Raw genomic sequence first — 26,051 nt, 5'->3', positions numbered from 1 at the left:
GATGCGTCGCAGTGACAAGGAGCAAAAGTATAGAACAAACCCACCCATTGTTCATTTAACATAACCCCAAATCTCACATCATTGCCCTCAGTCTCGAAGACGTCAAAGAGCAGAGTGATACGGTACTGCGTGGGGGCAACCAGCTGCCAGATGCAGTTCTTGTTTGGGGGGTACTCTCGGGGCCAGCCTGGACTGGTTATCGAACCGTTCAGCTTGGTGATGAAACCTCCACAAGCAGCTGGACACAAAAGACAGAAAAATAAGCAGCTTGATATGCGTGCAGGTGTCCACACACAAAAATAAATAAATACATGATATCACTGTATATTTCTCAAGGATTGGTTCCAAATGTTACGCTGCCATCTGAGATTTCCTTTGAACATAACAACCCTCGGAAAAATGTGATTACTGCCTGACCTTTCTGCCAAAGCTTTGTAGTAGCAACGCAGGATATAACACAACAGCAGCAGCTGGTGATACTCATTAGATCACTTGGCTATTCTTAGTTAATTCCGTCAGTCATTAACTAAGTAAAACAAAAAGCTGTGCTGACACATGGACTGTGTTGAAATCCAGAAATAATAATAGTGCACAATATCTAACAGATATCTATATAAGCACAGGTTTTAGGGATCATTTTAACTCAATTTAAACGCAGGTTTAAAATATAAAAAATGTATTTTAACCATGTAAAGCCTGAACCCTGAAGTTTACTGAAGCAAGAAATTGAATATTTGCGTATACGAGTGCATCAGTCATCTAAAACATAACAGGGGGTTAGTGCTAAAAAAACAAAACAAAAAAAAAAACTGTCTGCAAGCTTCATGTGGAAATATTGCACGTACACCATGAATGTATATCCTTTCTAATATGCATTATTTTAATATTAACACATTAATAAGAGAACTACATTCAGTTATGTGCATTTTTAATTCATTTTAATGTGTCCGTCTTTAATTTCAGGCCCCGTTAATTCAACATCAGCGAAATATTTGTACACACAGCAAAGAGATGGGTAGCTGGCTGACTTCCTGTAGAGGCAGAAAGGGATTAAATGGTAATGTTGTGCAGCTGTGTGTGCTAGCAGTTGGGTCTTAAACAACAACATATAATTTGAGGTAAAATAAAGCTTTCATTGTTGTAACACAAATCAGAAAAGGCCGTGGCTGGCCAGCACCACTATTAATGCTGGCTGTTAGGAGCAGGACTGACTGTACTTATTGTATTTGGGTGGCTAACTGTGTAAAGTGCTTTAGCATGTAAATGACATGGTGAGCAGGGCTGGTGACTTTTCTCCCTGTACTTACCCTCACAGCTGCGCTTGTCAGCAGCCAGCTCATAGCCTGGGTCACAGGCACACTTGTAGCTGCCTAGTGTGTTGACACAGCGTTGCTCACAGCGACCGTTGTCCGGCTTGGAGCACTCATCCATCTCTGAACACACAAAGATATGGCCCTTTTAGCTGGCCCCCCTGGCTCAGTGGCTTACGAGAGAAAACCCTCCAAAACAACAGCAGAGTCGGGCAAAGAGGGTCGCACAGAACGCAAAGGTGCAAGAAGAACAAGGATATATGAAAGAAAATTTAAAAAGGTCATGACCTACAGAGTGAATGTTGGAACATGCTTTAATTCAGATGCTGACATTCTCTCCTAGATGTTGTCAGCACTTAAAAAGTTCACCTTTGAAGAAGTTTGCAGCAAAGCCGGCCTTGTTGACAGAGCCATCTGAGACAAATTTCATCCACAGATGGTTTGAGCTCGTTTTTATGTCATCTGGCTTGTCATAGCCGCAGAAGCGGCCCAGCAGAGGGCTGTTTTCAGAAATCCCATCGCGCACTTCTAGATAGTCATATGCACAGCTGTCGTGTCTCTCAATCTAAAGAAAAGCAGAAGATTTGGTGTCAAAAAGGGGAAAAATTAGTCATGAAATCCAGAAGAAAGCATGAACACTATTCTGTTAAAAACATTAAAAATGCATTGGTGTCTTACCTCAAAAGACTGGAAGGTGAGGCCTACGTGGAAGCCCTGAGCGACAGAAATCTTCCACACGCACACTTTGTTTGGCCTGTAGTCATCGGGGTAGTTGGGAGACTGGATCTGGCCATTGTCCTTCTTCACCTCCCCGCCACAGATGGCTGCATGTGACAGTAAAAACAACACTGAGCTATTTCATTGCTATATCATCAGTATTTTCCTTTGGGAAAAAAATAAGGTGCTCACTGCTGATTCACTGATTTATGCATTGGGGATTAACTGAATGCCTTCACACTCACACACATACATCATCCCTTTGCACGGTCTGCAAACAATAGAGCTGAATGTGAAACCTGGCCAAGATCTGATTAATGCAGCATAAAATGCCTGACACATCAGCAGTAGGAGAGCCAAAAAGGGTTTTTTTGGGGTTTTTTTTGCTACAGCCTCTACACATATTGTTGGATGTGTGATCCGACCCTGCGTTCAGCATGCATGGAAGAAAATGAGTGCTCACCTTCATAAACAGCAGAGAAACCTTTTCCCACCCAGTTACTGCTGCTGCGGAACTCAATCCACAGGCGGCTGTCAATGGAGATGATCGGCTCGGGCAGCTTATCGCCACAGAAACGACCTGGGTCACAGGTGAAAACATAAAATCAAACATTTGAACCTCACAACATCCGCAGTACTGGCAGAAATCTGTCTCCAGAGCTCTACAGAACTTCACACGAAGCACACTGCATCCACCAAAGACTGCACCCAGCTTTCACTTGCAGCAGTTGTTTTCTGAAACTGAATGTCTTTTAATTTTTTTTCCCTTACACAAAAGTTGACCAGGAGACATCTGGAGGTTTGTTGTTCGTTAGCTGCTCTCTGAATTCAGTTAAAACTGACCTTTAAGTGGTGCCTTCCTCCAGTATCCATCTCTGATCTCCACGTGGTCATACCAACACAAGTGACTCCTGTACAAATCCATGGAGGTGAAGTTCAAAATGATCTTAATAAAAAAATAAAAACCCATTATTGGGACAGCAGGGGGCAAAGGTCACATATTGCTAAATCTCAGATAAATATGATGAAACCAATAAACTGCATCAACATGAAGGAGCCAGAGATTTGATTTGAGGTGCCTTTAAGCAAAGATCAGACACTTTCCGTAAGCTCGTACCTTTTCCCCCGGTGTGACTGATATTCTCCAGATGCAGTGCATGTAGGCCGAGTATCCATTTGGGAATCCAGGAGAGGAAAAATTCCCGCTGCTGTCCTGCAGGCTGTCTCCACATCCTGTGCACAGAGACAAACGCACAACTGCACATCAGACCCGATGCTCTGCCAGTCAGTCTCTGTCTGAAATCACCTAAGCTACTAAAAAAAACACAACAGCTCTGAAGTAGATCCTCTGAAACTTGCGGCTGCGGAGACAGATGCTTGATGCTGGAATTATAACACTCAATGTGAAGAAAAGGGCAGTGCTTTCATGTTCAAAGGCACATCTGCTGATAATATTCAGCCACAACCCCTCATCTCACCCATCCCCTCCCCCACCTACTCCAGATGATGATCACACAAAGGAAACAAGAGAGTGTGAGACACTTTCTCTGAGCATCTTCTGAAAATAAACCTGGCCCACTATAAATAACCCGGCCCTCTGGAGGATGTGATGCATTATGTACGTGTTGCCAGTGAAAAAAAACAAAAAACAAAACAGAAACAACCTTTAGTTTGATTGGCAAAACTAAGTGTGCGATGACTGAGTCCAAAACAATATGCAGCCTAGAAGAATGAGTGCGTGAGGCTCCAGCCAACTGGGGGAAAGATGCCTTTGATTAAGGCACGAGGAAATAATAGAAGGCTAGATTGGCATCTTCAGCTGTCCGTCTTGGGTGGCGTGTAAGCATTTACAATCACCCTTGGGTTTTTGTTCTTTTACCTTGAACTTCATTTAGTAAGAGTTAAGAAAACACTCTCCTTGCCTGTTTGCGTTCAAAGCGAGAAACCGACGAGCCCCGAGCTTCAAGCTGTGTGAAATAACACTTTGTGCGGAGCTCTGCCAATCCTGAGCCATTAACCAACACACATTTGGGATGACAAACACTCCTAGGAATGCTGCATGAATGGGAGATCCATGGCTCTTTAAGAATTTTTTGGTTTTTCCAAGAACACATGGAGAGACTCACTACCTCATCCCCCCACAGCACGTGCCACATCATCCAGTCTTCCTCAGGAGACAGCGATTGCCATGATGAAAGAGACAGAGCACTTGCAGTGATGCACGTAGATACATTTAAAACTTCCACCTCTGCCCTGAAACCACACTGGATGATCCACTGTGGTGACCAAGCACTATGTTTACTCATTGAAACTGACTGCTCAGCTGTCCCAGCTTTACCTGCAATTAACTGTCTGACACCAAATGCATTCAGCAGAAGGCTGCTCTTCAACGTACATCTGCTAAGGCTATAAATTGTGTTTACTTCAACAGCATCAGATTCTCTCTCCTCTGGAAGCATAAACACACAGAGAGCTTCAGAAAAGTACCAGGATTACATAACTCTCCTTAGTGTATAGCCACGTGGTTTACATTGTTGGGAGTAAACACGCGTGTCTGCACATCACAGCTTGTACAGTCATTTCGGTTATTGTCTTTAGAAGAACAGCTGTTCTTTTGCATCTATCTGGGAAAACAGACTGACTAACTTCCTGTCCCTGGGTAGTGTTTACACTCCTCCCTGCTTGGGAGTCTGGTACGCTATAGCTAAGGAACCGCACCACATCAATCGCCGATGTGCACAGCGTAAGCTGCATCTGCGGAGGCCAGGAGAAGTTACAGACCTCTCTCTTCCTCTCTTTCCTTCTTTCTCAGGGTTGTGCTATGCATACGTTCAAAAATAGACAAGAAAAACCCCATAGCAGACAAGAGCTGTCATTTTGGCCTTACTGGAGCACTTGTAGAGTTTGCGTGCCTGTGCAATATCCCCTTTGCTAAGTCTGGTTCTTTGGCCAATGGGTGGTCGCACGCCGTTCACATCGTAGCGTGGCAGGATGGTGTCCAGGAAGATGCCTCTGTAATTCAGAGAGAGAAAGAGAGAGACTGATGTTAATGTTGCATAAAACCCCAACTGCATGCGCACCCTCCTGCAGTCTGCAGGATATCAGAAAAAAGTAAAAGGCTTGTAATGAGATGCCATCAGAATTTATTTGTCTTTAACCAGCTGTTGCTCACCCACACCCATGTGGACACAAGAGGGTTTTCATTAAGATAAAGACCCAGCTGCTTGTACAGTAAGAAACGACCTAATTAAGATGAACATCAAACCTCTTATCTATGAATATCCCCACTTTTGATAGCGTAACCAGTCAGTATATGCTTTGACATACTTTACTGTTTGACCCTTGCTCACTCTCTAATGAGGTTCATTAAAATTACGATACCATCTGAAAATGTTTCCTGCACTTTTACTCAGCATACTGAACATTCAGTGTCCACATGTGTGCGCCTGGGCTTTGAATCTCCCTGCATCTGGTGCTACTCTGCAGTTCTTTCAGATCTACTCATCTCTTTGATATGGGACTGCTGTTGAATTTCAGTCTTTCTTTAAGGTTGAGGTCACACAGTCCATTTCAGAGGTTAATGCTCAGATATCATCCTTTGCACACACACACGCACGCACGCACGCACACACACACACACACACACACACACACACACACACACACACACACACACACACACACACACACACACACACACACACACACACACACACACACCTAAGAGCTTAAGCCCTTCTCCAGAGTTACTGGGAGTTCAAAATAAATTCCATAAGCCGCGGAGGCAGGGAAATGAACATCAGCCACATTCTTGATAAACATCCAAAATGAAAACTATAAAGATAAATAAAATTAGATAAAACATCTGCAAATGTTAAAAATGAGACAGGACAGAACAGTTAGTCCAGAAAGACTCCTTTTTACAAAGCTGCCTCACTTGACACTTTGCTAGTTTATCATCTTCATTTTTCTGTAAGTATTGGCAAGAAATGGTCTGGCTCCCTGGCTGTTCCCATGGTGACATGCCTATCAACGCCAGGCATGTGCAAACAGAGCAGCCTGAGCTAACAGTTTAGGCTCTGCCTGTCTGCGAGCTTCCAGGAGCCCGTATGCTGGCTGCTGAAGAAAAAAAAAAAAATTAAAACAAAACAATGCCACTCCAGTCGGTGTCAGAAAAGACAAAAGGGGACACTGGCAGATCTCTATTTGAGCTGGCACTGCTCCACACACTCGTCCTAAAAAAAATAAAAATAAAAAAAAAATCTCTCGAGCAAAAGGAGGGGGAAGGCAGAGCCATGGGTCGGGTAACACACCCGAGACAAAAAGCAAGGGATCAGCCCTGCTTGTCCCCAGGAGACACGGCAAAACATCAAGACAGGCCATGAAATCTTCCGAACAACACCCGCGGCAAAGGCCCTGGCTTCCCACGGTGATTTACTGTAAAACACAGAGCAAACACACCGGCCAACAATGGACCGACAAAGAATGACACTGGCACAGGTAAATCAGCCAATCAGCGCTGAAGAGAAAGTGCTTGGAATGACTTGTGAAAAGCCAACAGGAGCCCCTCGTCTGCTAATACAGCTCTGTGAAACATTCCCCGGCAGTGACAGCCACCGCTTCTCATTTCTAAGCAGCCTTTTTGGATCAGAGGAGTTTGTATAGGAACAGAGTCAGAGTTGGACTGAAAACAGATCAGGGTGGATTACCTCACATAAATATACCCCATTGTGCAGCCAGCTGTAGAACATACTACAAATTTATAAGATTAAGAGCCTAAGTCCAAATGATGACCTGGGAGTGACCACAGCTAAATGGACATGTGCTGACCTGACTGAAATCCAATACAAGATAAAAACCATTCCCTCTTTAAAACCTCAATTCCATGGAAGTAGTGGGCTTTGTTTCCTGTAAACCTGGAAGCTAAGACAAGACAAAAGTTTGTTGTTTGCATGGAGAAGGAGTACAAATGTCTCTCTTCCCCTTTGTCTCTGTTCTGCAGTCTTTTTCTGTACACTAACAAACACTGGAAAAGCAGCAGTAATTCATCTCCGCTCGGCGTGAAGTGCATTAACAACCTACAGTTTGGATGCACGGGGCCAGGCAGGAATTTCTGCATACTGGCCTACATCCAGCCTCAGCCTCTGTTTAGACAAAGATTTACTCCCCACTGTCTGTTTGTTGCGAGAGCATGGCAGCTATCTGGGAAGAGGCCACAACTCTTAGACTGTAACCTCGGGCATGGGAGAGCCAGTGGTGGGAAATATAAAAATATATGCATGTGCAAAGCTGAGGGAAGGGCTAACAGCTGGTTCTTATATCAGGCGGAGGTAGTAATGATTATAGTCTGCGCTTACTTGTTTTTTTTGCTTTAACTTTAGGTGCCCAGAGATCAATTTACACCCATACTGAGTGACTGAAGGCTGTCTGGTAGATGGAGGGACAGTTCTACACACTAAACTAGTATCATATCCCGCACATGACATTAGGAGATGGCCATGATATTCACATGCCTGCAAACCTGGGTTGTAACAGCTTTCAAAAATAATTTAACATATACTGCCAAGTTGTCTTGAAGCCACTTGCAGTGAGTGTAGTGCTGCTTTTGGAATTACAATAATGAATCAGCAGCTGAAAGAGTCAAATACTCCTAGTTCCTCTATTCTGGCTTTGTAGTCATCCAGATGGTAAAAATACTTGAAATTAACCACAGTCCCTGATGACTAGGTCAAGAAACCAGGCTGCCTTGTGTTAGTCATGTACCTTTTTTTCCCCCCACCCGCCTTAGATGGATCCTTCATCCAACACTGTAGCTAACCAGTGATGTGCTAAGCAACAGCACAACATCTGGCAGGCCTTCCCATAGAATACAACAGGGAGTGAAGAATGAGGTCAGCCGATGACAAATTTAAGTATCACTAAGAATACAAACAGTTCCTCTTTTACAAGCGCATGTTTTTCTAAGCAACAAGTTTCTGGAAGATTTAATGCCAAAATTTCAGCTGGTCCTCTGCAGTTCTTTGTACTGACGTTACTGTCCCAAGTCTATGACGCACAAATTTCAAATCATGTGACTATTTAGTTTGTAAAGCATTAAAAAGGAAAACATTTGCATTTTTTATCCTATGTAGATTATTTAGGGATTAAAAAAATGCTGCTAGGTGTGTGAAGACATTCAGTTTGGAGGTAGTCATAACACCAAAGTGCTGTGAAGATGCCAAAATGTTCCACTCCAGAATATAGGTCTCTGCAGTAACCTTGGGTGACATCATTTGTCCCACCATGAAAATCTTTTCAAAGAACTCTTAGGACCATAATGAGGTGGTTTATGGATGAAACCCTTTACGAGAAGCTTCACACAACCTTGAAGGTGGTGTCCATAAATGCTGTTGTGATGAGGCAGGGCTACTGTTGCTGAGCTAGCTGCTTTATTGGGGCTGCTACTGCAGGAAAAAACAGCAGGAACCAAACAAAGGAGCCTTAATTTAAAACAGGCAGTGTGAAAGAGCGAGTATATCCCAGACAAACACTTTTACTACGCCTGCAAAAATTCACATCTCACTTTTCTTATTTAGAGTTACAATGTGTCTATTGTCATACTGCTAATCCGGCAAATGCCAAAATTAAAGCGAGAAGTGTAAATGATACCGTTTACAGGTAAACCCTATAAACAAAGACCACAGACCAGTCCAAAGAGACCCAGTCACGGTCTGAAATGGAACCTGGCATCCAAGTTCTTCTTAGTTTCCTCCATTTACCTGATATACGACTCCCAGTACACCAGCAGGTAACCTAACCTTGTCCAAATATCACTTAAAAATCATAGTACTACTTCTCCAGTTGACTTTAGGCTCAATGCAATGTGAGGATTTATTAATTTATTTCTTTTAAAATGTCATGCCAAAAGATATCGGGTAGAAATCGGTTTATTTTTGCACTTAGTGACAAAAGACACTAAATCAACAGCAAGCTTTGAAATTTTTTTAGCAATTTCTTGTTAAGAACAAATATGCCACTGCTGTAGATTTCTGTAGATCAGGTTGCATGTGCTGGTCTGGTGTGTACATTTAATATAGAGTTTAATATGATGAGCTTGTACAGCTGCACTGATCTCTACTGGACTTTCTAGTAAAGAAGTAAATACGTGTTTTTTTAATTTATTTCTTCCTACAAGAATTGGGATTTGTGCCACATTACTGAGCGGCTGCTCGCAGACACAAACCTGGAGCATTACACACCAGTGCAGTCATGAAACATGGAAATGGAAAACGAGATGAGACCAAAGTTGGAAATGGTTCAGTCTGACTCGCTCTTAGACTAGTTCTCATGTCTGGGGCTTATGGAGTTGAACTTTGGGTTTGGCTCCTACCTGGAGAATGTATTCCTGGCGTAATGCATGATACTGTCAAAGTCATAGACTTCTCCTAAAGAGTCCACCTCTCCTGGCTCCATCTTCAAAAAGTTATATTCCTGTCCTGTAAAAGAGAAAAATTCAGACCGAACCCTTACGTCAGGCGTAAATATAGACTCTCAGGATTAGGTTCATGAAAACACTTCTGCAAGTTTGTGGCGTTTTATTCTTAGCTCAGAGTGTGTGAATAAATGTGTGACTCTTAATATTTTATCTAACTCTCTGTCTCCGTCTTTCACTTACACACATTATTGCTGGGGGATCTCGGAGAAACCTGAGGTCTTACCTGGTTGAATGTTGTCCCTGATAATGCTGACGTGATCATCTCGGTCGGGTCGTGTGTGTTCGTGCCAGAACCCAATAACATGACCTAATTCGTGCACCACAATGCCAAACTTGTCACAGTTTTTCCCTATGGATATGGCCTGGGGGCCCCCTCCGCGGCGACCCACATAGGAGCAACACCTATGAATCAGCAGGCAGACACACATGGAAACACAGGCAGGCAGTGTGTAAGTCAAAACACAGAGACTAGACTTTATGCTTCACTTCATTTAAAAAAAAGAAAGAAAAAAAGTAGTGAGTGGAAAAAAACGAGGTTAGCAAAGAGAGAAAAAGGAATGCATCTCTGACTCTATCTATCTCAAAATGCTGCTTATGTATATAATAAAACTAGAAAAGAAATCACCTCAGAATCTCTGCTCTGTTTTATAGTCGACACATACAGGAGTGACATTCATTCAGCTGTCTGCTAGTGGAAACGCTGAGAGTAACTGAGGAAGCTGGCTGCAGCGCTCCATCTCGATGTGACATGAAAGGTTGAGTGTGGGAGCCTGCAGGATGGGCACACACATAATGGCCCTGTGGGCCAGACAGCCGCTCTCTAATTACAGCGAGCCAAGTCAGGCTCTCCTGAGACACGCCTTGAACTTTGCACAGGACAGATGGGGGCCTGCTGAATATGCAGCAGAGTCAAGCGTTCCCACTGCTAACCGCTGCTGCCTGTGCGGATAATGTCATCGTTGTTGCTCCAGAGGCCAGCAACTGGGCTAAAAATGGCTTTTAACAGTTGGCTAGAAAAAGTTTCATGAGTTGCATCCTTTTTCCTGTTGGTACTGAATGATATAAATCAGCAGGAGGGGTACATTTGAGTAATGACATGATGGTATCCGGCTTGTGGACTAAATCTGAGAGGTTGATATGTTCCCTGGAAACCTCTTTAACAACTCTGACTTCCTTTTCTCAAAATCCTAAATGGATTTGCATTCTTCAACACCAAATGTTTTAATGAAAAACTGTTTCACGACGGCTTACAAAGAAAGAGCCCTGCACATCCAAACAGGTTGTCAATAGTCGCTTAGCAACGAGAGCCACCACCAGCACTTCCCCTGCGTATCTGTTTAAAGAGAAATGCTGAGTGGACACCGAGCCCGACTTTCAGCAGAGTGCAGCAAACAGGCAAAGGAAGTCTCTCCCTCGTGCCCTGTCCTGCACACCGGGTATGATTTAAGCACTCAGTGACTGATGCAGTGTGATGATCAGGCACAGGAAATTCCTGCCCACCGAATGGTTTGCGCTTTAAGGGATGGCAGGGGGGCAGAAAAACAAAACAAAAACACCCAAACCCAAAACAATTCCTACTGACTGCAGAGAGACTGCAAGGAGAGGATGAACAATGGAGAAACTCTGCTGAGCAAGAAGCAAGGAAAAGCATTAGGGCGCTAAATAATTAGCTGCAGACACTGAACAGAAACAGGCCATTGTTCAGCTCCTACTGTACACGTGGGAGCTTAAAACCCCACTGACTCACCCACATGGTCGGTAGGTGAAAACAATATAGCTTTCCTCAGTCGTCTTCTCAATAAAGGTCACACAGGTGTGCTTTTCCCAGTGCCGCATGGCTTGGCGGAATATAGCCCGCTGGCTGCCTGAAAGGGAAGTCGGAGAGGGTGAGAAAACGCACTCCAACAGCATTTCATGGAAGAATGGAGATGAATAGAAACACAGTGAACAGACGAGGCTTAAAAGTAAAGTCATACCAAGTTCAAAATGTGCCTTTCTCATCGTTAACCACCATCACACACACGCAATTTAAAGAGTCCCAAAATGTTATATTTATCATGTCAAGAATTCAATATTTGGTTTGCTTTTTAATAAATTGCACAACTACAAGCATACAATTTTTTAGGCGATGTAACAAGATCGCACAAGACCTCAGAAGTAAATACGGTTATTTCTAGAAGCAAAACACTATGAAGGGTACCACGTACTTTACTTTGCAGACATCTAGTATTGTTTTACAGATTATAGTTTACCGTGATTTGTGACTTTAAATGGGAATGAATGATGCTAATTATGTTTACCACATCTGGTCACACGTGAGCACATTACATGTTACTTACCACTAAAGTTTCCACTGATGACATAAGGGATGACGCCGTCGGGCCAAATGCGCTCCGGTCTGGATGTGGCAGCTCTTTTCCTGCGCCGTGCACCTTGCCTGCTTTGACTGTTTGAGCCTGAGGATTTGAACCAACCACGAGACAAAATAAAGATCACTCAGAGCATTCCTGGGTGAAAAAAACCCCCAGCCGTTCCTCCAACATTGGCACAAAGAGATAACAAGCTATGCTTCTACTTAATAGATTCCATTTTTTTATTTGCAAAAACCAAAGGGCTTTCTTCAAGGCTTGAAGCCGGTTATATTAATGTTGGCTGGTTATTAAAAAACTAATTTAAGTAATTACATTAATTCCATCAAAGAGACAGTTCAAATAACACTGTACTTCTCGTTGTGCGCTGAATGGATTTTTATTAAAGCCGAGTCTTTTCTTCTTTCAAATTAATTTTAATGTCACTCATCCTCACATAAATGCCACCATACAGACTAAGCCCCCACCTAAACCTGGTTATTATTATTATTAAAGAAACATCCTTATGCGAACCTCAACTTTGATAAACTTGCAGAACAAGCATGAGCTCAAAGTGCATGTGATGAATAAGCCACAAGTGGATGTAGGCTTAGTCAGTCGATCTATTAAATGATGCATATTTGCAGAAATACAGATGGAAGTGATTTATCTGATGAAGCAGTTACTGCTGTGGTTTTAATTGGGATCTTGCATTCTACGTTAGGACACCAATTTAACTTGTAGAAACAACAAACAAAAGGTGCCAATGATTTATACGTAATTGAGCAAAAAAAAACAATTAAATTCCTGCGGCAAACACCATCAGGGGGTTTTTTCTTGTATTTGTAACATCATCCAGAATTATTATTAATAATTCTGGATGATGTGACTCTCGATAATGTGGTGTGTTGCAACTTCACACAAAATCCCCTATAAAAAAAAAGAAAAAAAAAAAAAAAAAAAAAGGAGAAGTGACTCCAAACATGAGGAAATCTGTAGGAGTGAAAACTTCAGCAGTCTGATGACCTTAAACTTCTGAGAAAGCCCATTAAACATATGCACCAAGTGAATTTAGTGCGTGCGCTGGGATGAAGTCATTTTTCTTACACAATCATATGTTTGTAAAGCTTAACAAAGAACTGTTGTACTGTCACATTATTCTTTTATTTGGCCAAATCATTTAATGTATTACAGAGAGCTGGGACAACGTCTACAGTTCCCAGATAAAGGCTCCAAAGCTGATTTCACTTAGTTTTTCATTTTGCAGCAAAGGTGTGTAAAATAAATGTGTCATCACTGTGAGTTCTATTAACAAAAACCAGCAGAATCCATTTGATATAAGGGTGCTTGTCTAAACTTTATTTTAAAAAAAAATTGTGTAACACTTCTATTAGAAAACACCTATTAACACACTGACCTATGCGCTTTGTGGTTGAGGTACAAACAGACATCACCTTCTTCCAAGGTGTACAATTATTAGAAACTTTATTGGGAAACGTCACCTGGGTGACCCCGATGAAGGCCTGAAGCTGCAAAAACAAGCGCTGGTTGTTGTTTCATAGCTATACTTGAAACGGTGCGGCTCGGCTCATCTTCTCTTAGTATATTTGATTAACACGCATGACGTAGATTGCAGCACGCTTTTTAAATTTGCTGGAACAATGTGTTCTGTTGAATTTCAGTCCGCAGGACTAAATCTTAGCAGCCTGGCGAGATCAATTAGCACGTACACTTGTGCATGTGTTGTGGAAAAGGCTGATAACAGCCAAATCTGCTCAGCTAACTGATAAGAAGTCCTGGGGAGGCAAAAACTTGTGCGTGATGTGTTAATTAAAATAAAACGATTAAATCTTCCATGTTCGTCCGTATTTAGACGGGGAATGTTCTGGGTGGTGTTTTTTTTAGGTCAAGGCTTTAATCTGAAGATAAAGTACCCAAGACTTTTAACTTGACCTCTAAAGTGACATGATAATTGAGAAAAATGACATATCAAAGTTATCTTCACTGCCAATTAGGATCCACACCGGTGCAGGGTGAGCAGGTATTGATATGCGTGCAGCCCGAGGCGCCAAGCGTTTCTATGAATGAATGTTGATCAGGGTGGAAAACAGCCACCTTGTGCAATGCACAGTTATACCGGCTGTGTTTTCCTATTTTGAGCTATACCTTTCCACTGCTTAACACTCGAATTTGCTGTAACTAAACTGCTCAAGCACACAGATAATTATTCAAAAGGTGAGGATGAACTTGCAACCTGCTTCTGATTCACGAGTCTCATCTTAATTCCCCACCTTGGGTCAAAATTTATACTAAAACTACTAAATACTAAAAATCAAACCAACACGGTGAATACTTTAAGCTGCTGGAAATGTATTCATAATCCCCCCCCCCCCCCCCCCGCAAAAAAAAAGTTTGCTTTTCTTGGCGCGCTTATTAACTCGAACAAACAGCACTGCTCAAGCACAGACAGATGTGGATATGCTTGTTGGTTCATGTTCGCTCAGAATTTACAGGATTGCGAAGTCCACTGGTCCCGGCTGACTCACAGCGGTTGATTAAATAGCACTTTTCACTGGAGAACATAAAACTGACAAAGCCCAGCAATCATTCTTAAACATGATGCTACAGGTGTAGCAACGTAATGATATCATCACAGTTGTAGGCATAAACATTTTGAAGAGGGCTCATTAAAAACACAAAGCTGCCTTCCGGCAGGTGCTGCTGGAGCCGACTCTCAGTTCGAGAGGTTGGAGCGGTTTTACGGCTGTAGTGTTGGGAGCACAACGTCTTTGTCTGCAATAATCACCCAACAATGTGGGAACCTTGTTCATTTCAGCTCTTTTGTTGCAAATTTAGACTAACAATATAATCTGCTTTGCCTTGGTGCTACAATAACTACATTTTACATCATACTGTAACCTCAGAGGTCTTTCTGTCTGTTGTTGTTACCTGTATTTGTGCGATTAACAACCTGGACGGTTCTCGCTGCCAGATCTATTATTCTGTCCACTTTAAAGAATCGCAGGTCTTCCTCATCCAGAGCAATGTCTCCCAGAAAGGCAGCTGAAAGAGACACACAGAGACAGCACATGTCAGACTATGTGTAAGGCGATCGCACAATATGAAGCATCCGTTTGCACAGTCCTGTAGCCTCAAGCTTTTCCTGCTGCTCAGACTGGGAAGTCCAGCAAAAACTCTTGAGCAAGTTTCTTAAGAAGACACACACACACTTCACTCCTTTCTGGACTCTGGCTCTGTTTACTCTCTTTATTGTGGAACCCAAGTAAAGTTGTGAAACAGAAGTGTGTCAGTTCAGATAACAGGAAGGCTGCCTTGTATTAACCCAGTTACAGGACAGAAAACAAAAACAACACACTGACTTGTGTAATGCATAGAGCATGAACTTGATAACCTACTGACATGATTTATGAAAACGAATCGAGTCCGGAAGGTAACATAACGTACTGTGCCGTGGCACACTTGGATAGTTAATGGAAGCTATCAAATATGCTACAATGAGACACCGACACTGCCTTGACCGAGTAATATGGGGCACCTTGAACACGTAATAGCTCTTTAATGGGGCCAAGGAGAGAGAGAAATAACTAAACAGTCCCACTTAATGAAGAATGTCCTTTATTAGATTTTTTTTTTTTTTAAACTAAAAATCTCCCGTTGCTAGAAGTCCACTCTGCAGAAACTGGGTGCTTGGTTTTACGGGCTTTTAACACCAGCACGTTTCCGGAATTTATAGCCAGGCCTGCATGCAGGACTTGGGAGGGGATGGGGAGTGGAGTGGGGCCATTTCTAGAGAAGGCAAAGAGGCTGCACTGTAATCCATCGCTAACCAGGACATGACAACTTGAGAAGGAAGAGAGGAAGGCGGCACAAGAACAGGGAAGGCAGCTGTGGAGCAGAAAGAAAATGACAGCCTTCTGCATGCTTGTTTGGTGGGTTAGTGTGATGGAGGTAGAGACTAAACCCTCAGGGGGCAAGAAACCCAGAGGACCTTTAAAATGCAGAGTACATGGGAGTGATTTATAGCGGGCGTGTTTGTCAGAAGTTTTAGTCTGTGATCTTAAATCTGACACCCCAATGCAAGGTGTCCTTACCGCAGAACACACAAGAAATTAATTTTGTTTCATTCTGAGCTCAGGATATTTTTGGTTTCTTTAAATGCAACACGTACATTTGGCCAGATATGACAGTTTTTTCCCAGTATGTGTATAAAAGTTTTACTGAGGTCTGAGACAAGAGAGAAAGGGATGGAAAGCACAATAGAGACACAAAAGAAAACCCCTACTTGGCTCTGGCATTCAAAGGAGTATTATTGAAACAATCTGGAGCTGGCTCTGGTAGATGCAGGCTGTTTTGTTTTTTGTTTTTTTCTTTCTTACCCTGAAGGTCCTACAAGGATGCACAGCTGAATGACTTAATTAGAGGCTAATGGCACAATAGGAAAAGGCGTTTGTGACAGCTGGCATGGCAGGACACGCAAAAAAAAATAAATTCCAGAGGTCCTCTAATTTCTGCAAGTCAAAAAAAAAAACCCAAAAAAAAACCACAACAAAAAAAAGAAACTGTCCAAATCTGAGACAAAACAGACCTCTCACAATCAGCACTCACGCTGACAGCCACTGCCAAAAACACTACTGTTAAGGGACAGCAACCAGATGTTGAGCAGTGGAACAAAAGGACTTTTTTTCCCACTTTTATCTTCGGATTATTCGATTCCCTGAACTAACCGAGTGCTGAAAAGAACAGACAATACTTCCAAGTTACATAAGACAACACAGACAATGTATAAAACACTACTGAAGCAGAAAAACTGGACAACACGTCCTTTCACGTGTAACGTTTCGGTATCTAACGTGAAAAGCAGCGATTTAAAAAAAACAAACAAAAAATAAAAACGGGGTGCGGGCTTTCTCCCACCCCCTGCGCTCTCCGAGTCCCAATCATCCACAACTGTTCTGGAGACAGGCCGGTTAATCCGCAGTGTCATTGTTCTCAGACAACAGTGGAGAATGAAGTGAGCAAATGCACAGCCCGGTGGCATTATGAACTCATTTCCCCCAGGCGCAGCAGTCGTCCTGGAGACGCTGTTGCAGGTTTATGGAAAGACTCTCAGGGATTGTGAATTAATCCCCTTGTCTCCTGGCTTTAATTATCCACAGACACAGGGTTTTAGGATTCTTTTGTGTACAACTCTGGGCTGGGAATGAGGACAGGCTATGGAGAAAGGTGATAAACTTGCACGGAAACAGAGCGCTGACATGATGCAAAGTACAAACACAGTGAGATGGCAGGTTACAGCCAAATGAGTGCGGCAGATGGCAAGTGATCACCATGGAGTACAGTGCTGCATCTCTTTCCAAACATTTTTCATTACCTAATTGACAACAGCTGCAACTAGAATAATAATATTAATATCCATGCAGAATAGCTGGGTGAAGGCAGTGTGCTTTCTCTTCTCTTTTTGTGCAATAATCCATGCACCTTTTGCATAAGAATGCAACTTAAACACACATAAATACAGGACCGATCTTTAAATCAATGGACTGAAAAAAATAAATTGACATCTGATTAAGTCCAACCTCCCCCATCACTGTTTTTTTTTTTTTTTTAAGTTAATCTAAACCATCCTAATCCTTCTCATCTTGGACTGCCCATCAATCAGCATATCCAGTCAGATTACACATGAGACCTCAATCAAATTAATCCCATTGATTCGTGTAATGCCCTAGCCTCGACCTCTATGGTGTCAAATACTCCTGGACTATTCCCATAAATCTCCTTCCGTGAATACCAGACCACGACATCTGCCACTGAAACCTGCACAAACATCAATACTAAGCCTAAACAGACACTGAAATCAGCCTATATTTAGAAGGCCAGTTCCACTCGGGAGAACACGGTTTACAGCATCCCCCCAGTATGTGACCCAGTGATTACAGATGGGAAAAACTTGGCTAATATGCAAGCACGGAATGCATCACAATACCCGGCACCGCCTTTCACCACTGTGTTTGCTGACAAATGCTGCAATTTGAATTCCAATAGAGGTCAGTGGTATATTGAGGTAAGGCAATTACCATCTGATGAGTGTATCACTAAGTTTTCCCAGGTAGAAACCCCCCAACCCTCTCAAGAGGAGCTTTTGTTTCTTTAGCAGCTGTTTGAAACTGAAATACACACAAAAAAATAGTCAGGTAAAAAAAGTCTGTGCAACAAGAATAAGGAAACAAACTAAGGAATGAAGAGTGTGATGCCAGTTAGCTGTTCTTTGTGAAAACACCAGCTGTTATTTATGCTTACCTTGACATTTTCTAACACTGCAATTTGAGCACAGGGCAGGAGAAAGAAAGAAACTGCATATTTGCACTGCGCTCGCTTAAAACAAAAAAATGTAACAAATGTGTAATTAGAAGAAAGCTTCTGACAAAAGTAACAAACTACTGCTCGAGATTCAGGCAATTATTTTCCAATAAAAGCCTGACGTCTCGTCGCCCACAGCTGCGATCAAGCCCGAGCTGCTGTCATCGCCCTGCAGCGTCTATCGTATTGACAGAGGGGCTTCAGTTGCAAAGGGCACACAGCGAGAGACTGCCGCCCCTTTAACATTTCACACTCCATCAAGCCCATTAGCAGATTGGATTTCCCAGCTCATCCTCGCCACTGATTACTGATATACCCCGCTACCAGTCAAACTACCTCTAATGATTCACCAGCTCTCCAACCATTACTTGAGCTCCTTACACAGATGAATAATTCAGTGCCAGACCGTAAGGATTCTCACCTTTGACAAAACGTATTTTCACCATCCAGGCTTAATATTTCAGTTTAGACCACTCTTTGCATAACACATCGTTTCGTGTGAGTTTTTCTCAGAACAGATGTGCAAACAAAAGTTTAAATGAGCTTGTGGGTGAACTTAATCTGGGAGTAATCCTTAACTCATAGCTTTCCAATAAACAATAACCATCTGCAGTTAAAGAAAACACCTTTAGTATTCATTACAGGTGGGGGAAAGAGAGAAAACAAAATCAATAACAATTCAACACAGCACAGATGAATCGTTCCGGGAAAACTAAACAATGAAGGAAAAACTGTTAGGTTGCTCATCATTCCAGACCAATTAGGCATCATTTGAGCCACTTGAGTGAGCATTGGCAAAGCATTCAGGCTCTGCACTCACCCTTGGCTTTTCTGTAATGCAAGATTAGTTATTACTTAGCTCTGACGACAAACATATTGTTCAAACTAAAGCCCTGAGATCACGCCTATAGATTGGCTCCCTAATCACTTGAACCCTGCGGAGAGAGAAGTGGCAGGGGCTCTTTAATGTAAAAACAAACACTCAGTGTGGGCTCGGCTATACGGCCTGCATTCCATGATAAAAGAAAAGCATCTGCTTAAGTGTTGCTTGAGGGCCTCATCTTGAAGTTCAACAAGGCAGCCCCATCACCCCAAAGCAGGAGCCGGAGATAGAGCTGGATAATGAGCGGCATCTGTTTTGAACTGCTGTTTTCCAGCCACTTGGATTTTTTAAAAGACACAATGTCCTTACACATGGGATGCCAGCATGTAGCTGATTTTACATCTACAGGATTGTTAATCTTTACAAAAATGCAAAAGCATCACAAACATACAGCTTAAGTCATTTCAAATGAATCACAGTCGGATACCAAAAGGTGAGGGGTGACACAACTCTCTGTTGATAGCGACAAATGCTTCATGAGCAGAAAGCAGACCGGGGTGAACGTACCAGGCCCCTTCATGAATGGGTCGCACTAACCTCACCTGGGATAGTGTGGCACGGTAAGACCGGCCTGCCCTAAATCTTGTTGCCGTGCTTTCTCTTGGCAAATGGTGAATGACCCCGTCTGTCTTGTTTTGGCCAGTCTGAGTGAAATGGAAGAAAACTACTTGCATAGGTGAGTGGATGAGAAGAGGTGCAGAGGTTGACCTGTCTGCAGATGAGGCCACAGCAGCAAAGAAGCCTTCTGAGGTAACCTATTTTCAGATCTTTGGGGAAATTATCCATAATAACTGGTGGTCTGAGAGGGAAACTGGACTCCTGCACTTCCTTCAAGTTGTAAAAAAACCCAGCTGGGGCAGCAGACTTTTGCCAATCACAGGTCGTTTAACACCTAAAGTCCAATTAATGTCCAAAGCAAAGGAGTCGAACAATCTAATCTCGTTAGAAAAAATAAATGTCTGCAGTGCACGTGTGAAAGCGGCTTTCATTTTAGACCCGTGCCATATGACGCGTGAGCATGTGCCAACGCTCTGAGCATAGCGGAGAGAGCTGCAGGAGAACTGTTGTCTGTTTTCAAAATTGCATTGTACATTTCTCCCTGCTGCAGTTTTAATGTGCACGACGGTCAGCCCACTCAGACTACGCTGTCACAGAGTATTTAATAGATTAAGATGTCTGCTTCATGAATGAATGCATGCATTCAGACAGTGACTACTTTTCCGATTATCATTTAAGCAGAGAAGACAACAAAAGCATGACTGATTCTCATCCATTTTTCATTTTGAAAACGAGTGGCGCTAATCTCAGTGGGTTGTTAGAGTCTTAAATGTTTTCCTGGGATGCTGCCAAGTTAGGAGTTCTGCAAACTAAGGAATTTTCCACTGGTTAACTCCTAAATAGAAGGCCTGATTTCAGTGTTATTGCACTGCTAGATTAAATCGGTATACTTTTTTTTTTTTTGCCTGGACTAAAGATGAATCATTTAAACCTTTGTTAGTGTAAAACTTAAAAAATAAAATAAAATGTTGACTTATTCAGGGAAGATAGTTAAATAGTCTCAGCTAACTAGCACTGCAAATAAGCAGAGCACAACAGCTAGAGAGTCCTCCTGCAATGATACACTGGTGCCAAATAACTTTTTAATTAAAACCCATTAAATTCATTTCCCAGACTTGACCAGGCTAACCACAGTCACTACTTTATGACTTCTCATGGTGGTACTTGCGTGTAAAGTGGGAGGGCCAAGTGAAAGGAAGAAAACTTGCTTTAAAGAGGAAACTCCCGGGGGGGACAAAAATGGCAGGCAGCATGGGAAAGCAGAGATAATTGAATTGACTAATTATAAAATTGAATGATAACGCCCAGACACCACAGTGCAGTGAGCAGGTAAATCCCTGCCTCTGGCCTTTGAGCGCATTTCCTCTTCTTTGATGTTGTGAGCCATCGTAGAAGAACGCGTCAAGCAGCTGTAGCGCGACACTATCATCAGGAGTCAAAGTACTGAGATGGCATCATATTGAGATGTGATTTCCAACCCCCGCTTACAAAAATCTGAATGGGAGTCATTCAATTTCATGTATCCGGCAGTAATTTGTGAAAATCCTTTCACTGTGTGGAAGCAAGGACAGCCCTACAGAGGACGAGCACACACACTCCTCACAGTAAGCGTTTTCCTGGGTGGAAGCAGCATAACATGAAAATGCTGACCTCCAGCCACAGAAAGAGATCAGATTGACTCATAGTGATGGGCTCAGGAAAAATAAGAGAAAAATCAATAATCCACAAAATCATTGCTGGTGCCTAAAGACAAGTCTGGTTTTATTTGTTTGGGGTTTTTTGCTAGAATGAATGTCTCCGTCTCTGATGTATTAAACTGAGTGAGGAGGAGTGAGGAGGAGATCTTGGACATTTTGCTGCTTAGTAGGAAGAAGAAAAGCAGGTGGGTGTTGAAAGAGCTGGAGACTGGGAGGGTTCGAAAGAGTGGGAGTTCATGCTTGTGACCATCTCCAAAGCGCATGTCTTCAGAGAGGACCGTAAACAAAACCGTGCTCACGACACCTTGGACAAACCAAAGAACAAATAACGATAACATCCTGACCCAGATAAACATCAGTCAGGACTGAGGATTATTAAGCAATGAGACCTTTCTTTTCTGTATCAATATTTAACTAAAAAACAAAAAACTGCTTCTTCCTAGAACTGACATTGTCATTGTTTTGTCAGTTTACCGCTCAGCAACAAGAATCAACATTTACCAGTTAATCCATACTAGAGGTCCGGTACGAGCACTTGAATGACTCAGATAAGAGGACAGCGAAAACAGGAAGGAACATCTTCATCATTTGGACTTCACTCGCCTGTTTTTGTCATGTTTATGTACAACAACAACAACAACACTCTCAAAGCGCAGTCTTTAGATTATCCTTACTCCTCTTCTTTGGGTAGTTGGGTAACTAAAAGTAGGAGGACTGGACTCTGTTGTATAACTGTCTGACACATCAGAGACAGTCAAATGCTAAAAATCAGTAAGCACTTCCAGGACTTTAGAGGTCATTGTGACTGAAGCCAACTCTCTGTATCTGTAACCTGAATACTTTTACCAGATGGAAAAGGCAATCTGTTCAAACTTCCCCAAAGGGATTTGGCAAGACAGTGAGCTCACAGTACAAAGAAAGAAAAAAAGAAAAGACTACAATGACAACTCGGATAATCTTTGGCAAATATAGAGGGAAATTATGCAGGTCTCACCACAGGCAGAAGAAGCACATATATAAAGGATGAACCAGAAGTATGTACACCGCTGTGGAACATGACCAGTAAAGTATTTGCTTCATGATAAATTAAGAAATAGATAAATACTTAAATGTACTATTTTAAAAACAGGTCTAATTCTGCCTTTCTTTAGATATATTTCCAGCTCCGCTTTGATTGAGGTGTTTTTGTTGCTTCTCTTTAAAATTCCCCCGAAAAGGTGCTGCACTGGATTCAAGTCAAGTGACATACTTGGACAGGCCATCGTTTTTACTGTTTTTTCCCCCTTTCTTCTTTTTCTTCTCTAGAGACTTTAATTTTGGCAGAGGGTTTTGGATCATCATTTACTGGAATATTGGTCCGTTCCCAGGCTTCTGGAGAATGGGAGCATCCTCACGAGGCGGCTTTTTAGTCATTTTAGTGCCACCTTCCCCACTGTACGGCAGTCCATATTGGATGCACCCACTCTGAGCTGGACTAACAGATCTTGGTCTGACCAAAGAATAGGGTCCTAACATTAATCAGGCTTCTCTTTATCTCCTTAGCTAAGCTTAATCTTGTGATTTTTATCGTTGTTGTTGTCAGAGAGCAATTGAGAGTTAGAAATTACCATTGTGGAATACCCTTAGAGAGCTGTCACACAAACTGATCTCCGTGCCAACTCTGATGCACCCGTCCTTTTGTTTTTTCAGAGCCAAACTGTGCAAGCAGAGCACTGTGTGTTTACATGTGTGTGTGTGTGTGTGTGTGTGTGTGTGTCCGTGGGGTCATTTCAGGAGGACAGCCACTGCAGCTCTGATTAGTGGCACCACGGCTAGTACCTCCTGATTTCTGCTGCGCCTGCGTTTCACTTGGTAACTGATCTTCCTGTAGGCTTTTCCATCTGTGCCAAGTCTCACAGTCACATTGTTCAAATTCACTGAGGACATGGGTCCAAAACAGGCACTTTTTCACAGCAGCCATTTTGACATGTAACCCAAAGTAAACACAGGTCTAACTGATAAAAAAAAAAAAAAAAAGTAAGTAATAATTAAGCTCAAATTTAGTGTGTCACAGCGATCCCAGTTCGCCCGTGCGAGCCAAAGCCAGGGGTTTTTTGCCCCCATCTGAATGGAACTGGTCTACATGGGCTTATATTAATTACACCTATGTTAACCCTGCAAGGACATGTCAAAATGGCTGCTGTGGAAAGTTATGCCACTCAGGTCATTTCATGAAATATTTGCAAGGAAATAAGGCCAACTTGAAATCACAGTCGTCCTGAATTTGCTCCAGCAATCCAAAGCTTTTTTAACTTTTGTGTCAGTGTTCCCAGATCTGAGATAGTCTGTTGAATTATTCAGCTTCCCCTTTGGAGCCTGTGTCTTCTTTACAGTTTAAATACTCACACTTAATGCGGTTACTGTACAGTACTGTAAATTTATGATTTGGGGTTTTTTTTAGCTCTTACTGTGGAGGAGTGGAGGCTTACTTCTTCCCTGTACTGCAACAAATAAAGACAACCGCCAGCAGAAAAATATGTGCATAAATATCTAAACTCGACTGTACTCTACTTTCTCCCCTCCTCCACTTTGTTTTAAGTGGCCGTGCAAACAACCGGTAGGGAAAGAAAAAAAAAACCGAGAGGAGATCTGTGCACTGACAAAAGCGGCCAGCAAAGGGAGAAGAAGTCTGCAAATCAAAGTGTAAAAATCCTTTGTTTCCCCAACAGCGCAGACTTTTATTTTATTTTTAAGTATATAACAGAGGAGACAGCCTGCAGGAGGGATTTGATCACATTTTTAAGCACGAGTGCAAACAGCAGGCTCCAACTTTTTCAACCGAAAACTAAACCCCCCCAGAAAACTTTTCATGTGTCGCGAAATGCACACAGAAAGCCTTCAATCGATGCGTTTTCATCCCTACGATCCGTGGAGCCGCTCTTTGAGCTGGGTTATACTGTGTACGCCTCGGATGGCTCAAACTGCAGAAACTATGTCACTTACTACAAAACAATTGCACACAATGTTCCCTCAAGCCTTTTAAAAACTACATCCACTACTGTCATCTCTCCAAAAGCGTTGCTCTGGCCGCTCTGTGCGAGCTCCACGTTGAGTCGTGGCATTTTTTTTTTTACCTCCACATAAATATGTTTTTTTTTTTTTTTTAAAGAAAATCATACACAGTACAAGAAAAAGAAAAAACGATGACAAATCAAATCTCACCAGCTTTGCAGGGATCCTTGTAGTCGATCGTCTCTGATGTGGCAGTGGGCTCCACATAGTAGCCTGGATCAATCGCGTCCAAATCGATCGCCAATATCACGCCAAGACATGATAGAAGAACCAAACACCTCGCCGAGAGATCCATGTTTGTGGAGGGGAAACGGCGAAAGGCGAGGGATAAAGGTAGAGGAGAAGAGAGGGACAGAGGGAAAGAGAGACAGAAGTGGGAAAGAGAAATAGAGTGAGAGAAAATGGGAGGTTTTTCTCTTTTCTTTTCTTTTTTCTTTTTTGGTCGGGGGGGACGAGATCCCTCTGGAGGGCGGGTTTTAAATCCAGCCTCTCTCCGGTGTTTTCTTGGCTCTGGGGGCAGTGATTTCTCTCATCCAGCCGGAGCTTAGGGATAGTGCGGAGGACTGCCCGAGAAACTTTGATGATATGGCAGCCCAGCAGGGGCGGAGAAAATCCCCAATTACCACAGATGCACGTGTGAATTTTTATTGTTACTTTGTCTGCGCGTGAACAGCGTGTGAGTGACGAGAAACCGGCCGACCGGGAATGTCTCTTTGTGGATAATTATTATAGTGACGGTAGTTTCCCCTCTGCTCTGCTATACACACGGTCAGAGACCCGAATGATCTCCCCGGAACCACCGCTTTGTAAACACCCCCCGGTTTATAAAAGTTCAGCCGCACTCTGCGCGTAAATTCGTGATTTTTTCTTTGTTTTTACACTCCACGTTGTTTCCCCCTCTCCCTTTACTTCCACGAGCGCAATTATTCACACGAGCACACTACCGAACGGCCGCCCACTCGCATTATGACATGCACGCGCAAACAAACAAACAGACCCTTCTGAAGTAAAGGAGTCACGAGCGAAACAGAAGCGGTTAGTGCGCCACCTGTCGGTAATGTACGGAACACATTTAGACAGATTCACAAAGAGTTAAAATAAAAAAAGTAAAAATAAAAACAACAACAAAGAAGAGAAAACCACGGAGGATAGTCTGAGATGTGGGACGCTTGTTTCCGCTAGTGAGGGGGAAAAAGACAATCATAAGTCAAAATTTCGATGTTATCAAACTTCTGAGAAAATAACTTGAAATTTCAAGTTATTATTATTCTTATTTCCAGCAGAAGGTTTGTTAATCTTAGTAAAACGTGTGGCCCTGAACCCTGAAGGGTAGGCTGTACCTGACAGGTGCTCTAGGGTGGCTGTAAGTCAAAATGTGGAGCAGGTGATCTACTAACCCGCTGGTTGTTCGAGCCCTGGCTGCTCCTGTCTACATGCCAAAACATCCCTGGGGAAGATACTGAAGCTCAAGTTGATGCATCCATTGGAGTGTGAATGTCAGACAAAAAGCATGGACAGAAGTGTATGAATAGGTGAGGAAGGCATGTTTTCTGTAGTGCTTTGAGTGCTCGGATAGAGTAGAAAAGCACTATATAAGAACCAGCCCATTTATTTTATCCTACCAATGGAAATTTC

General features: G+C 42.7%; 1 protein-coding gene across 2 annotated transcripts in view; it reads right to left on the bottom strand.

Annotated features, from left to right (window-relative positions):
- Positions 1-25,316, bottom strand: part of bmp1a (bone morphogenetic protein 1a) — a 29,840-nt gene extending 4,524 nt beyond the window's left edge. The window contains exons 1-14 of one of the 2 annotated variants that reach the window (XM_085475051.1): positions 24,567-25,316; positions 14,799-14,912; positions 11,841-11,957; positions 11,249-11,366; positions 9,725-9,903; positions 9,397-9,502; positions 4,915-5,039; positions 3,145-3,260; positions 2,871-2,973; positions 2,491-2,607; positions 1,989-2,134; positions 1,680-1,875; positions 1,308-1,433; positions 45-238 (exon numbers count right to left, since the gene is read on the bottom strand). In XM_085475051.1, coding sequence (XP_085331177.1) covers positions 45-238; positions 1,308-1,433; positions 1,680-1,875; positions 1,989-2,134; positions 2,491-2,607; positions 2,871-2,973; positions 3,145-3,260; positions 4,915-5,039; positions 9,397-9,502; positions 9,725-9,903; positions 11,249-11,366; positions 11,841-11,957; positions 14,799-14,912; positions 24,567-24,711 — 1,902 coding nt within the window. In that variant the 5' untranslated portion in view covers positions 24,712-25,316. The remainder of the gene's footprint in view (positions 1-44; positions 239-1,307; positions 1,434-1,679; positions 1,876-1,988; positions 2,135-2,490; positions 2,608-2,870; positions 2,974-3,144; positions 3,261-4,914; positions 5,040-9,396; positions 9,503-9,724; positions 9,904-11,248; positions 11,367-11,840; positions 11,958-14,798; positions 14,913-24,566) is intronic. The other variant, XM_085475052.1, reaches the window with a different exon arrangement.
- Between the last annotated feature and the right edge of the window lie 735 nt (positions 25,317-26,051).

Source organism: Copadichromis virginalis, linkage group LG12 (genome assembly GCF_057382275.1).
Source record: "Copadichromis virginalis isolate Kocher_CV1m ecotype Utaka linkage group LG12, C_Virginalis_male_GT1.1, whole genome shotgun sequence".
NCBI classification, from domain to species: Eukaryota; Metazoa; Chordata; class Actinopteri; order Cichliformes; family Cichlidae; genus Copadichromis; species Copadichromis virginalis.
The sequence above is the reverse complement of the archived record's forward strand: the minus strand, read 5'-3'. Positions and strand labels throughout refer to the sequence as shown.